This window comes from Tupaia chinensis, unplaced genomic scaffold (genome assembly GCF_000334495.1).
Source record: "Tupaia chinensis unplaced genomic scaffold, TupChi_1.0 Scaffold000085_1, whole genome shotgun sequence".
Lineage (NCBI taxonomy): Eukaryota > Metazoa > Chordata > Mammalia > Scandentia > Tupaiidae > Tupaia > Tupaia belangeri.
The window spans coordinates 7,008,966-7,021,865 of NW_006159547.1; the positions used below are offsets into that span (position 1 = coordinate 7,008,966).

At 40.4% G+C, this 12,900-nt stretch overlaps 1 protein-coding gene across 1 annotated transcript; it reads left to right on the forward strand.

The window, feature by feature from the left end:
* The first annotated feature begins 1,413 nt into the window (after positions 1-1,413).
* Positions 1,414-3,483, forward strand: MYF5 (myogenic factor 5). The gene is made up of 3 exons (XM_006142868.2): positions 1,414-1,914; positions 2,715-2,790; positions 3,217-3,483. Exons 1-3 carry the CDS (start codon positions 1,414-1,416, stop codon positions 3,405-3,407), a joined length of 768 nt encoding a protein of 255 aa, XP_006142930.1. The 3' UTR covers positions 3,408-3,483.
* The last annotated feature ends 9,417 nt before the right edge of the window (positions 3,484-12,900 follow it).

Consider the following 12,900-nt stretch of genomic DNA (forward strand, 5'->3'; position numbering starts at 1 on the left):
ACTTCTCCACCCCAGGTGAGCTGAAAGTGAATTAGGGATACAGGCTGATTTGTAAAAACCAATTAGTATATTTATTCTCATGTAAATGAACCCTCCCCTCACCTTCTATCCACCAAAGTTTCAAAGACCCCCCTGAGATTGCTTTTCTGGAAGGCTTTTGTCATCAAAGTGTGTGAAGTTACTCTGAGTTTGAGGAGTTGGAAATTTTACACTAGCCTGAGGTTTTGGTGCCAGCAGCTGGGACTCATCTGTAACGGTGTTACTTTGCCTGAAAGCAGAAAATTAACAACCCCAAAGCCAAGCTTGGCTGTTTAGTCTGTAGAAGTGACAGGGCGGAGCAGAAAGAGAGGGAGAAAGGAGATTCCTCCCTGAAAGGGGTGTTTGCCATCTAAAACTGGGCTTCCTCCCTTGCAAATCTTAGAGATGCTTTCTATGCAGCTCTTCGGCCTACTCAGGGCCTGTCGGAGGCCTGGAAAAAGAAGGGACACCCAGTAAAGAGCAACCGGAAGGGGAAAGGAAGCCAGGAAACAGAGAATGTTCTGTCACCCGGTCTTCCTCTGCCCACTCCTTTAAGATGAATGGATATGTGGGGGAGAACTCAGAGCCAGTCCTGTCATGGGGCTAGAAATGCCACCAAATGCCCCCCCAATAACATAGAGCCTATAAAATGATGATCACATTAACATTTCACTCAGCTCATTCTCTACAAAATAGATTTTAAAAAACATACTCGAGATTAACTCCATGATTACAAATGTCAGATGTTTAGCAACCATTATTCAGTCCACTGGCTTTTAAAAAATCCTGAGATAAGTAAAGTGTCTGGAAAAAGAGAAACACCTGAAAATACGGCGAGATTCTTCAAGTCCAGGATGGAGAAGTCAGGTTAGCTGCTGGGGTCCATGGAAAGGAAGTTCGATTAATTATGATGATAATGACTTTGAAATGCATGAGCAATTGCAAAACGTTGGCTCTCTCGGCTCCTTTTGTTTGGGACACTCTTTAAGTGATCCCTTGGTTTCCCTTATCCAGAGAGTGCAAGTGAGCAGGTTGGGGAGCTGTCCTCCGCCTCAGCAGAAATGTAGTGAAACCATTAGCGTCAGAAGGGGCAGTAAACAGCAAATTGTCTCTTGAGAAAAAGCGGAGGTTTGCCCAGACAGCCCCCGCGGGGTTTGCGGTGGGATATGCTAATAGTGCCCTGCCACTGGGGCCGGCCTTCCTCCCCCAAGAATATATAAAGAGCCCCAACCCTAGCCGGCTGACCCAGGCCGACTGGCGTCTTCCGTGGTTAATTACCGGAGAAGCCAACCCCGGAGCTCCGCCCGGGATTTGCCCTCCCACAGCGCACAGGGCTCCCAGTTCTCCCCAATTCTCCCTGTCCCTTTCTCAGCCATCCAGGTACCTCTCTGCAAGATGGACATGATGGAGGGCTGCCAGTTCTCGCCTTCTGAGTACTTCTACGACGGCTCTTGTATCCCGTCCCCCCAGGGTGAGTTTGGGGACGAGTTCGAGCCACGAGTGGCTGCCTTTGCAACGCGCAAAGCAGAGCTGCAGGGCTCAGACGAGGACGAGCACGTGCGAGCGCCTACAGGTCACCACCAGGCTGGTCACTGCCTCATGTGGGCCTGTAAAGCGTGCAAGAGGAAGTCCACCACTATGGATCGGCGGAAGGCGGCCACCATGCGCGAGCGGAGACGCCTGAAGAAGGTCAACCAAGCTTTTGAGACGCTCAAGAGGTGCACCACGACCAACCCCAACCAGAGGCTGCCCAAGGTGGAGATCCTCAGGAATGCTATCCGTTACATTGAGAGCCTGCAGGAGCTGCTGAGGGAGCAGGTGGAAAACTTCTACAGCCTGCCGGGGCAAAGCTGCTCTGAGCCCACAAGCCCCACCTCCAGTTGCTCGGATGGCATGGTAAGCCATGGCTCTGGTATCTACTGGGCTACCTTGACTTTCTTAAAAATCGTTAGATCTCATTTAAGTCAGGTGTGCTAGTGCGAGAATAGGTGGGGTGAGGCACTTACTGAGTTGCTTTAAAAGAAGAGAGGTGTCCACATTTAAAAAGGTGCTGGGAAATAGTTGAGCGAGATTTCAGTTGGACTTCCTACCAAGTCCCAGGTGTAGTTGAAGTCCGTGACTGGGAATGGTCAATCAGCTGTTTTCTCCATTACTCAGTTTGTTTCCAAAATGCAGCACCAGGGGACCCTGCCACACACTAAAGGCCACCATCTGAAGCTCCCACTACCTCACACTTTATGACTTAATGGAAAACATGGAAAGAAATACCCACGTGGTTCAAGTTCCTGTTCGGCTGAGGCCTGGCTGTGAGGACATGTTGATGCATTCTTTTCAGAGGGCGTTTGCTCCTATGCTGCCAGGTTTTAATGTGTTTTTGCCCTGGGAAAGTGTTCTGTCCCTGAATTGGTGTGGCTTCCTTCTACTCCAATCCATTTTGCATGGTTAACCCAATGCACATTGCTGCCGAATTCCACCCCCTCCCTTTTCCCCTTTGCTGCTGTTCTCTTCTTCTAGCACAGTGATTGACCTTGGTGCCCTAGGAATTTGGAAAGGGCAACGCCTTCCTAAATCAAGGCAGTGAAGGGGATTGAATGTAGTCAGTTTACGGAGCTGGTGGGCAAGCACTGCCTCACCCTAAGTCAGAGCATCTTTTGCTAAGACCTGAAAACAAACTTCTTTTGTGTCTTGCATTATAGCCTGAATGTAACAGCCCCATCTGGTCCAGAAAGAGCAGCAGTTTTGACAGCATCTACTGTCCTGATGTACCAAATGGTAAGACATAATAACTCCAGAGGGGTTTAAAGACTAGTTCCTTCTCACAATTCAGCCTATCAAAGCAGAGTACGTTCTTCCAGATGGCACTGGGGAAGAGAATGAAGTGATAGTTCTTATGGGCTTCAATAAAGCCAAATAAATGTACTCAGAATCCTGCTGACAGATACACGTGCACACACATGGACACATGCACACATGCACACATGCACTTTTGGTTGAAATATGACCAGCCTCCCCACCACCACCTCTCCACCCAGAAATTGCCAGATATTTGCTGCAGATTTCCACATCAGATTTTCTGTGACCACCTGACCTCTGGGTGTCAAAGGAGCTGACCTACAGTTTAAGGGGCAACGTAAGCAAGTCTGTTTATTTGGGGATACTTTTTTTTTTTTTTTAATGCTTTTCCCTTTGTATCCTTAGCATATGCCACAGACAAAAGCTCCTTATCCAGCTTGGATTGCTTATCCAGCATAGTGGATCGGATCACCTCCTCAGAGCAACCTGGGTTGCCACTACAGGACCCGGCCTCTCTCTCCCCAGTTACCAGCACGGATTCACAGCCTGCAACTCCAGGAGCCTCTGGTTCCAGGCTTATCTATCATGTGCTATGAACTAAATATCTAGTCTATATCAGTTACGCAAGGAAGGCCTATTCACACAGGAGGAAGGAGGCCTCAGAAATCCAAAACCAAGACAATCTGTATATAAAAATTTCTTTTCAGTTGTAAAATTTGTAAATATTATTTTGCCACTTTGTAAGAAAGCATATTTAACTAAAAAGTCACTATTGCAATTAATACTTTCTTCTTCTTTGTTTTAGATATATAGATCCAATAATGTTATTTCTGATGAGGAGCAATTCATTGAAGGTCGCTTGTTACAGTGCTTAACTTTATATATATACATATATTTGTATGTATATACATATATATATAAAATATTGCTATCAAAATATTATCTCTCATGTTTAGATCGTTATTTTTTCTTCAAAAATTAGAACAGCTGGGAATCACTTACAGGGAATTTTAAACATATTTAACTTTTGCTTTTCTCTTTAATCCTATGGTTATAGTGTATTAAATATTAATAAAAACAATACTGCCTAATGATATATATTTTGATCTTTTCTTATAAAAATGCATATTTTTAATTTTGCAATGGGGAGCATGTGCTCACCAGAGAGAGACAGACAGGGTAAGAGAAACAGAGAAATGAGGAATCGTGCCCTGAAAGGGATGGCCAAGTTGCAATCCTTCACCCTCCATTTTCCTCTCGGGATTTTGGACATGCACACAAGTTGGGCATGAAAATGCATCTTTTTAATGTAAGCACATGATAGTACTTTGTTAATAATTTTAAGATATGGTCAATTTTGGAAATTTTACCATAAATAAAAGTATTTACTACAAGACATATTTTGGGTTCATTACTTTCTAAAAAAACCACATTGAATGGAATTAGCAGTCATTGACATAAACTTTTTAAGAGTGGACTGAAAACACCCTACACAGTTGACTTCATAAACAAATCTGAATATTTACCACCTTAACTATTTCCTGTTGATCTCATGAGTGAAAGTATCATGTTGCCATTTAAAGCATATTTCCAGGTAGACTGCTAAATATTTTTTTCCTTTATCTTAATACTATCCCTTATAATGTCAAGTTGTGTATGTGCGAAGTAAAGATGAAAATTACTCAGTACATTATAAAACATGCTTATACAAAAAGACCAAGTATCATATTGTATCATTTTAATACCTATAGTTTATTAACAATCATGAATTAGTTAAAATTTACTTTTTCTACTGGCCTTAAAACATCTTAATACATTAATATACTAATAGTGTCCATAAAATATTTAAATATACTGGGCTGATTTGTTTGTGTATTTTGAGAATGCCAGCATAATGAAACTTAACAAACTGTATTAAAAAAAAGCAGATTATGGTTGTCTTCCTTCTTTTCACAGACTTTGAAATTTTACTTTATTAATCATATTGTGTGTGGGGGTGTGTGTGTAAGAGAAATGGAGAGCTAAATGGACATGTCTTTTTTTTGGTTCATCACCTTACATCTTCTCCAGAAATAATTGAAAAACTAAACCAACTAAGTGGAAAATTAGGTTGAGGCAATCATTGAGATAATTATGACAAGTTTACCATTCAAGAAAGAAAGGGGAAATATCCTGTAGCGTGTAAAATAACTGTTCACAGAGAACAAATGTAGGTAACAATTTCATCCTCTAGTTTCAAATTGCTTAAGGGGTCATGGTTACATATGTTCATCAGACAAAGCATAGGGACTCCTTGCCACCGCTTGGCATTGCTATTGTTCTCTTTTTCTCTCTGTGATTTTCTTGTGCCTGTCCAGTCATCACGTTTAAAGGAATGAATCACTCTATAAGTGAAAGAGAAAGTATAAATTGAAAAATATCATGGCCACTGTCACTCTGTTAGCATGAAAACTTGATATGGGATGCTTATGGGATACATCTTTCTTTATCTGTGATGTCAGAGTGTGAGAATTTTAGATGACAATTCAAGAGGGCATGATAAAGCTTCATATATAGTTTCAACCTAAGTTCAAGTTCTTTTTTTTTTTTTTTAGACACTATGTTAGGTACATGTTCTCTGTATAATACTTCTGTGGAGAGATTGGAGATGAGTTCTTAGTAAAATGAAAAAGGAAAAATCTTTTCAAATATTGATTTAAGTTGGGAACCAGCAGTTAGCATAATGGCTATGTTGCTGGACTTCCATGTAGTCAACTGCGGTTCGCGTCCCGGACCCAGTGGCTTAAAACTCATGCCAGGTGCGTGTGCGTGTGTGCCCCAGATCTCGAGAGGAGAATGGAGGAGAAGGGATTGTGGTGTGACCATCCCCCCTGGGGGGTGAATTCTCGCTTTCTGTCTCTATGTCTCTCTCTGTCTGGTGAGCGCATGCGCCCTATAGCGAAAATCTCTCCAAAAAAAAAAATATATTGATTTAAGTCTAAATTTTAAATTTATTACCACATTCTGTTCCATTTAATAAAATTAAGCAGAAAATATGGTAACATTATTAATTCAAGAGATTAAGATTATTTTTTTTCTTACCAAATACCATTTTTTTCTATAACTTAGCAAGTATATTTGATATCCCTAGTGATTATTACAGTGATTCAAAATATCTGTTAGAGCTTTTCCAATGATCTGGATTTTGCCATTTTAAATTTTTATTTATTCACTTTTTGTTTCCCACAGAGTACATGTGTTCACTGGAGAGAATTAGGAGAGGGAAAAAGTGAGAAAGCATGCTCCTTGAGGAATGGTCATACCACAGTTCTGTTTTTTCTCCCTCCTTCTGGGATTTTGGGCATGCACGCATGCACATATGTCTGCCAGGGTCTTCAAGCTGTCAAGTCTGGAAGTCAGACCATGAAGTTGGCCATGTGAGATCCAGCTGCTTTGATGGGCACTCAGTGGGGCTGGCCTTATCGGGTTTTAATACAGGCGATGACCAATGTATGATTAAAGGCAATACTCTCCATGCCAGGTTTTTCAATGAATTCATTTCCAGTCTAATAACACTGAGGACGGGTGTCTACTCAGTAAATGTCTTAGCACAACACAGCATTTGAAGTTACATGCACTTCTTATTGGATGAGGGGTCTTTGGAGATTGGTTTTCCAATAGTTCAGACCCAAAAAAGTCATCTTTTCTCTAAGTAAACAGAGAAATAAAAAGGAGTAAAGCTGACATAGATTCCTATGTGACCAGGATTTTGCTACATACAAATCTGGAGTGAACAGTTAGGCTGCTCTGAGTTTGTATGAGACCACTTTACTTCAGCTGGTGGAAACATGCCACCAGGACTGGCAGCCAGATCCTATGTGGCCAGTCACACTATTGATGGCCCAGATCCTGCACGCCCAAAATCCCCAAAAGAGTGAGAGATGGAAGAGAAGGTATTTTGCCATGACCATTCTCCATGGAGGTGTTTTCTCCTCTCCTCCTCTCTGTCTCTGTCTGGTGAGTTTACATACCCTGTAACAACTGTTTGTTTGTTTATTTATTTATTTATTTATTTATGCATGTGTGTGTGTACGTGTGTGTGTGTGTGTGTGTGTGTGTGTGTGTGTATAATGCAACCAATTAACAAATTTCTAGGAGCAACTAGGACAATGTTCCTTTATTCTTCTGCAAACCTTCTGGAAGGGAATTCTTAGGAAATGAGGATAAAAAGCTTCCTTTCTCCTCATATCTTGCAAATACAAATTTTCTGAGGTACATGTGAAAATTGAGTCCAGTGAAATTATGAACATTGGTATGTGCTTTTTAGAAGCAAGTTGGTATTGATTGTATTTATTTTCCTCCCATTTGAAAGACACAAGTCAGATAAAATTAGTGACTGTGTTATACCCATACATACTTCTCTACGAGGCATTCAGACAACTACTTAATCTGAGTGTGATACTTCCTGAAATTCTCTCTTTGGGTTATAACAGTTACTAGATTAAGGTGGTAACTTAATTCTCTGAATTGTGGAGGTGGTATTTCTGGGAATATTAGAGTGTAGCTATTTGTAACTTCAGAAAAGCCCTGCTCAAATGACAAAGTACCCCTGACAATACCACTACTGCATATTCTCACATGGTCACAAAAACAATGTCCTTTGAATTTATTTCCTGTAAGAATTCTGATTACAGATCAGGCCAGGGAGTTAGTTTGTAAGATATAAATGGTGACTATTGGAGCTAGCAGGTGGCACAGTAGTTAACGACGCTGGACTCCCACATGGACCTGATGGCTTGCTTTCTCACTTTCTCCCTCTCTCTCTTTCACTCTGTCCCTCTCTAGTCAAATTAAAGTAAATAAATTAAAAAAACAAAGTTAAATACAAACATTATTTTAAAAAATAAATGGTGGGTCCTGCAGTTAGCATAATGGTTATGTTGCTGGACTCCCATGTAGTCAACCACAGTTCGAATCCCGGACCCGGTGGCTTAAACTCATGCCAGGCGTGTGTGCATGCATGCCCAAGATCCCGAGAGGAGAATGGAGGAGAAAGGATTGCTGAGTGGCCATCCCCCCTGGGGGGTGATTTCTCACTTTCTGTCTTCCTGTCTCTCTGTCTTTCTGGCGAGTGCACGCACCCTACAGCAAAAACCTCTCTAAAAAGAAAAAAAAAAGGTAACCATTAAAATTACTATAATGTTAAAATCTTGCAAAAAGAACCCTTTACAAAGGAGAAAATAAGTCAACTCCTATTTTCACTTATGCTACTTAATTTACCCCATTACTGATTAATCAGGGAATAATGATAAAGCAGCAAGTAGCAATTATTGCCTGTTTATCATTATGTAAATAAGGAAACTGAGGCTTTAGGAGTTTAATAATTTGACCAAGAACATATTGTTGGCTACCTGGGCTTCTTCAGAACAAATGTTTCAGGAGGCTCAGGCAGAAATGACAGGGTTTCCTATGACAGCACTGGACATCCCAGACATTACTTCTGCTACATTCATCTGGACAGTCAAGTTACTAAAGAAGAAGCAAATAAAACTTCACTTTTCAGTAGAAGAAATAATGATGTATTTGTATTCACACTTAATGTCCAAAGTGTCCAAACTGACAAGCATATACTTGCTATCTCCATTTCTTTACGTTTCCCCATTCTTCTGACTATAATCCGGCTTCTAGCTCTATCACTGTCCATGGTCACTGATAGTCTTCAAAGCAGTGTTCTAGACCTGGGCGAGCTTATACTTCCAGGCCATATGTCTCCCCCGTTCTTTGGTCCTGCATACTCAACTGCTCTCTTAATACCTGTTGGACATCTCCACAACACCATCAGCTCAGTTCTAAATTCAACTCATCATATTCCCCCTTTCTCTTCTCCTAGCCTCTAAGCTTCACTCCCTTTTAGATTTAATAACCAGTGACAGATATCACCAGCTAGGTAGGCATGAATTTTTTTTTTTTACCCTCTTGTCTAAAAGTTTTACAAAACCTTATACGTTTACTCTCTTATATACCACTCAAAACTCTACCCTTAATCCAAACGATGGTTCTCTCTCTCCAGGAAGAGCATCAACTCTCTCCTAAACTGTGCATTCATAATTACTCTGGATCTCTCACTTCTGGTGACAGCATCTGAGTTTTTCTCTGGGGTTTGTACCTTTCCTCCTCCCAGGCCATGTTACTCGGGGGAGATTGGCAGTACCACCTGGCTTCTGAAGTGAGCAAGTCATTCAACCCTGATCATTAGTGCATCCTTGTAAGTCTTCTTGGCTGTGAAGATTTCATTTTGTGGATGGATGGATGACTCAAGTTGTTCAGTGTCAGTCCTGGGATACTTTTAGAACTATAGAGAAAAGGAGCTACTCTCTCTTCTGGGATGATAATATATGAGGTATTTTAGTCCAGGCTTCCAACTGCCATCTCATCTCTAGGAGAGGGGATCATAACTAAAAATAAAACCAATATAGAAGAATCAGAGGTGTGATGCAGGGGTAGATTCCTGAAAATATCATTAAACATCTTGATTCTAAAGTACCTGATTTTGGCCTGGTCTGCTCTTGGCCATGTTTTATAATTACTAAGCCAACAAATAATCTTTCTTTTTTCCTGAAGTGAGAGAGAGAAAGTAAACACAGGAGGGAGGGAGTTATAAAGGGACTTTAAAAAGTATATGGGAAAATGAAGGCACTGGTTTATTTTAGTGCAATTTTAAAAATTAGATAGCATTTTTTTCATAATATGTATTTCCGTGACCTTTTTAATATCCATTTTTGATAAGATCTTACCACATTGCAATCCTTCCTACTTCAGCCTCTCAGTCAGCTTGGACCACAGGTGCACAGTACTGCACCTGGCTTGTTAGGTTGAGCAATAACTGATCCCAGGCCTCCCATGTATGCCACCACCGCTGAGACAATTGTTTTTTTTTAGAAAAACCTTTTGTTAATTAAAGTGGAAATAATCTTTGATCACTTCCATAGGTTGCAGCCAGAGCAATTGCCTCAGAATTGTCACCTGATCATGTCAACCATTTCATTTTCCGCCCAGCTTATTGAATGTAGGCTAACGATCGAGAACACTTGCTCTTTCTTGCTTTTCCTTTTTCTTATCAAGATCCCGCTTTCTTCATCCAGACACAGAAGGGACCCTTATAGTCACTATGTTCCTGCTTGCCAAATGGGCTTCCCACATTCAGTTCTCTGTGTGCAATGCTTCTTCCTTTCACTCTAGTCAGGTCCCACCTATATAATAGCTCAGGCATCAAATTTAAGGCAAGATTCCCCAGAACTCGATCATGGTATCAAATCTACTTGCTCTATACTCTCCAAGTATTACATATATTTTTCTGTAGCATGTCTCATAAGCGAAATTTTTCATCAATTTTTGTTGTGATTAACATTTGTTTACTTCACTATGAGAGCAATAAGGCCCAGTTTTTGCTCAGCCTTGTGCTCCCTGGATATATATGTGGCAGAGAGCAGGGGTTGTCTTCAGAAAGTGAACGGAAAAAGTCTATTATAAAAGAACTATGCATGGATTTCAAATTCTTTTGCACCAAGATAAACTTGTAGTTTAGATCCATTTCCATTAACTTTCAATACCCTCATAGACACCTGTAGCACATCTATGCATGTATCTGTATAATGAATGAATAGCTGTTAAAATATTTGTTGTTGAGCAATGTACTCTCATTTTCACACTCTAGTTCATAGACTTCCTTGACACTATTTTCAATTTTTCTGCTAGTTCCCTTAATTTTCTGTTTTATATTGATTCTTACACTGAATCTCTTATTCTGACCAGTTTTTGTTTTTTAGGATTTTGTTGTTCAGACTCTTTATCTTTTTTGTCTACTGTGGACTCTTTCAAAATTTCCACAGCTTCACCCACTACTGATCTCCCATCAGAAATGTTCCTACTATTGTCTTATCTCTACCCTTTTCTATGGGAAGCTGCCCCAAATGCAGCTTCCAATTGGCCTGAGTGGTCCTTTTAGTAATTGTTAATCAGTTAGGAATAGGCACCCAACCTGGAGACAGCCAGTCTATAAACTGAACAACATTTATGAATTGCATAGCTTAATTTGAATGTATGCTTAAAGACAAACTGCCTTTTTCCTTCAACAATTTAGACTCAGAGAAACAAATCATCACTAATAATAGGAGCTAAGTTGAAAGGTCATGCAGTGGATAAGGTTAGAGAACTTAAGATGGGCCAAATTTATGCTGAAGTCATGGGACAATACAAGAAGTGAATGAAGAGCATGAAAAAGTTTATTTAAAAAGACTAGGACATAGTACCAATCATGTGTGTCCACTACTGTAGTAGACCTGGGGTCTTGGACAAGAAGTGAGGTTGAGTTTCAGCTTTATCACTAATTAGTTGAGGGAACTTAAGTAAATCTTGAAAGTCATTTTGTCATTTATAAGTGTGCTAATAGAATATACATTTTAAGATTTATGAGGATTGCATAGGGTAAGGCATGTAAAATGCTTCGGCTAGAGCCTAATACATAGCAAATACTCATTGAATGATAATTTTAAGAAGAAAACACAATGATTGAGCCTTAGAATAAAGACTTGCAGGGGCAAGCAGGTGGTGTGATAGTTGAGGTACTGGACTCCCACATGACTGACTGACCAAGGTTCAAGTCTGGACCCAGTGGCTTGAAACTCCTGCTGAGCGCATGTGTGTGTGTGCCCAAAATTCCTACAGGAGAGGGGAGAAGAAGGGATTGTGGCATGGCCATCCCTGGGGGGTGATTTCTCACTTTCTGTCTCTCTGGCAAATAAACATGCCCTAAAGCAAGAAAACAAAACAAAGCAAAACAAAAACTCTCTTTTTCAAAAAAAGAATAAACTTACAAACTTCCCACGTGGGGAAATTTGGAACTATCTTGATTCCGGAAGTATCCTCCAGATTTAGCACCCATGAGCCCAAGTGATTCCTCTTACTACTTCTCATGAATCCTAGATATAAGCTAGCCTGAATGAATCTACAACTTAAAGAATAACATGAAAACATTTTTCGAGTCCAGCTTCTGAGGTGTAGTCAGTAGCATACTGGACTGTGGAACGGGAAGTCATATACAGACTGTGGTTCAAGACGCTTGTCTGGCCTGCCTGAAAACACACCAGATACTTCCACATGCCTTCAGGATCCTGGTGAGCTGGAGGACTGAAGGAAGGGATAACAATGTGACTGAGCCCTGTAGAGGGTACTCCTCTTTCCCTGTCATGTGCATATGCTCTATCATGAATGATTTCAAAAATGTGAAAAAAATCTTTCAAATGTTAATTACATATTTGTTTTCAGAAGGCCATTCATATTTTCAATGACAGTTAGACCTTTCTCCCTTACTGGCAATCTCAGTATGTACAGGAATTTAACTCATCTTCTCTTACACATCTTATTTCAATTAGTAGCATCAAATGTCACAAAATTTAGAATCACTTTTGATTCTTCCCTGTTCTCAAAGCAGATAATTTAGTTTACTTAGAACATAAGAAAAATGGAAATATAAAAAAAAAATAATAGTACTAGTGAAAGAAGCAATACTGTATCTCAGTAAGCATCACTTTCCAAACGTCAACATTTACGAAATCAGTCTGAGTTGTATAGTGTTTGCCTACATTTAGTGGAACAGGAGTTCTTTTCTATGCAGAAAGTTGTTTTCAAACTAGATATTTTATAATAAGTAGGATTTTAAAGTTAAAGGAGTATGGTACTAAGGTTAAAAAAAGGACACTTACGGGAACAGCAGTTGGTGTAATGGCTATGTTGCTGGACTCCCATGTTGTCGACCACGGCTCGAGTCCCAGACCCAGTGGTTTAAATTCACACCAGGTGCATGTGTGTGTGTGTGGGGGGGTGGTGGAGGAGAAGGGATTGCAGGGTGGCTATCCCCCCTGGGGGTTGATTTCTCGCTTTCTGTCTCTGCCTCTCTGTGTCTTTCTTGCGAGCGAGCTCATGCGCCCTATAGCAAAAACCTCTCCAAAAAAAAAGGACACTTATAAGGCACTAAGGCACATTTATCAAACAGCTTTCTTTTTCCTAGACTGAATCCTACGTGTCTTAGTAAAGTTTATTAAAGTTGATTAT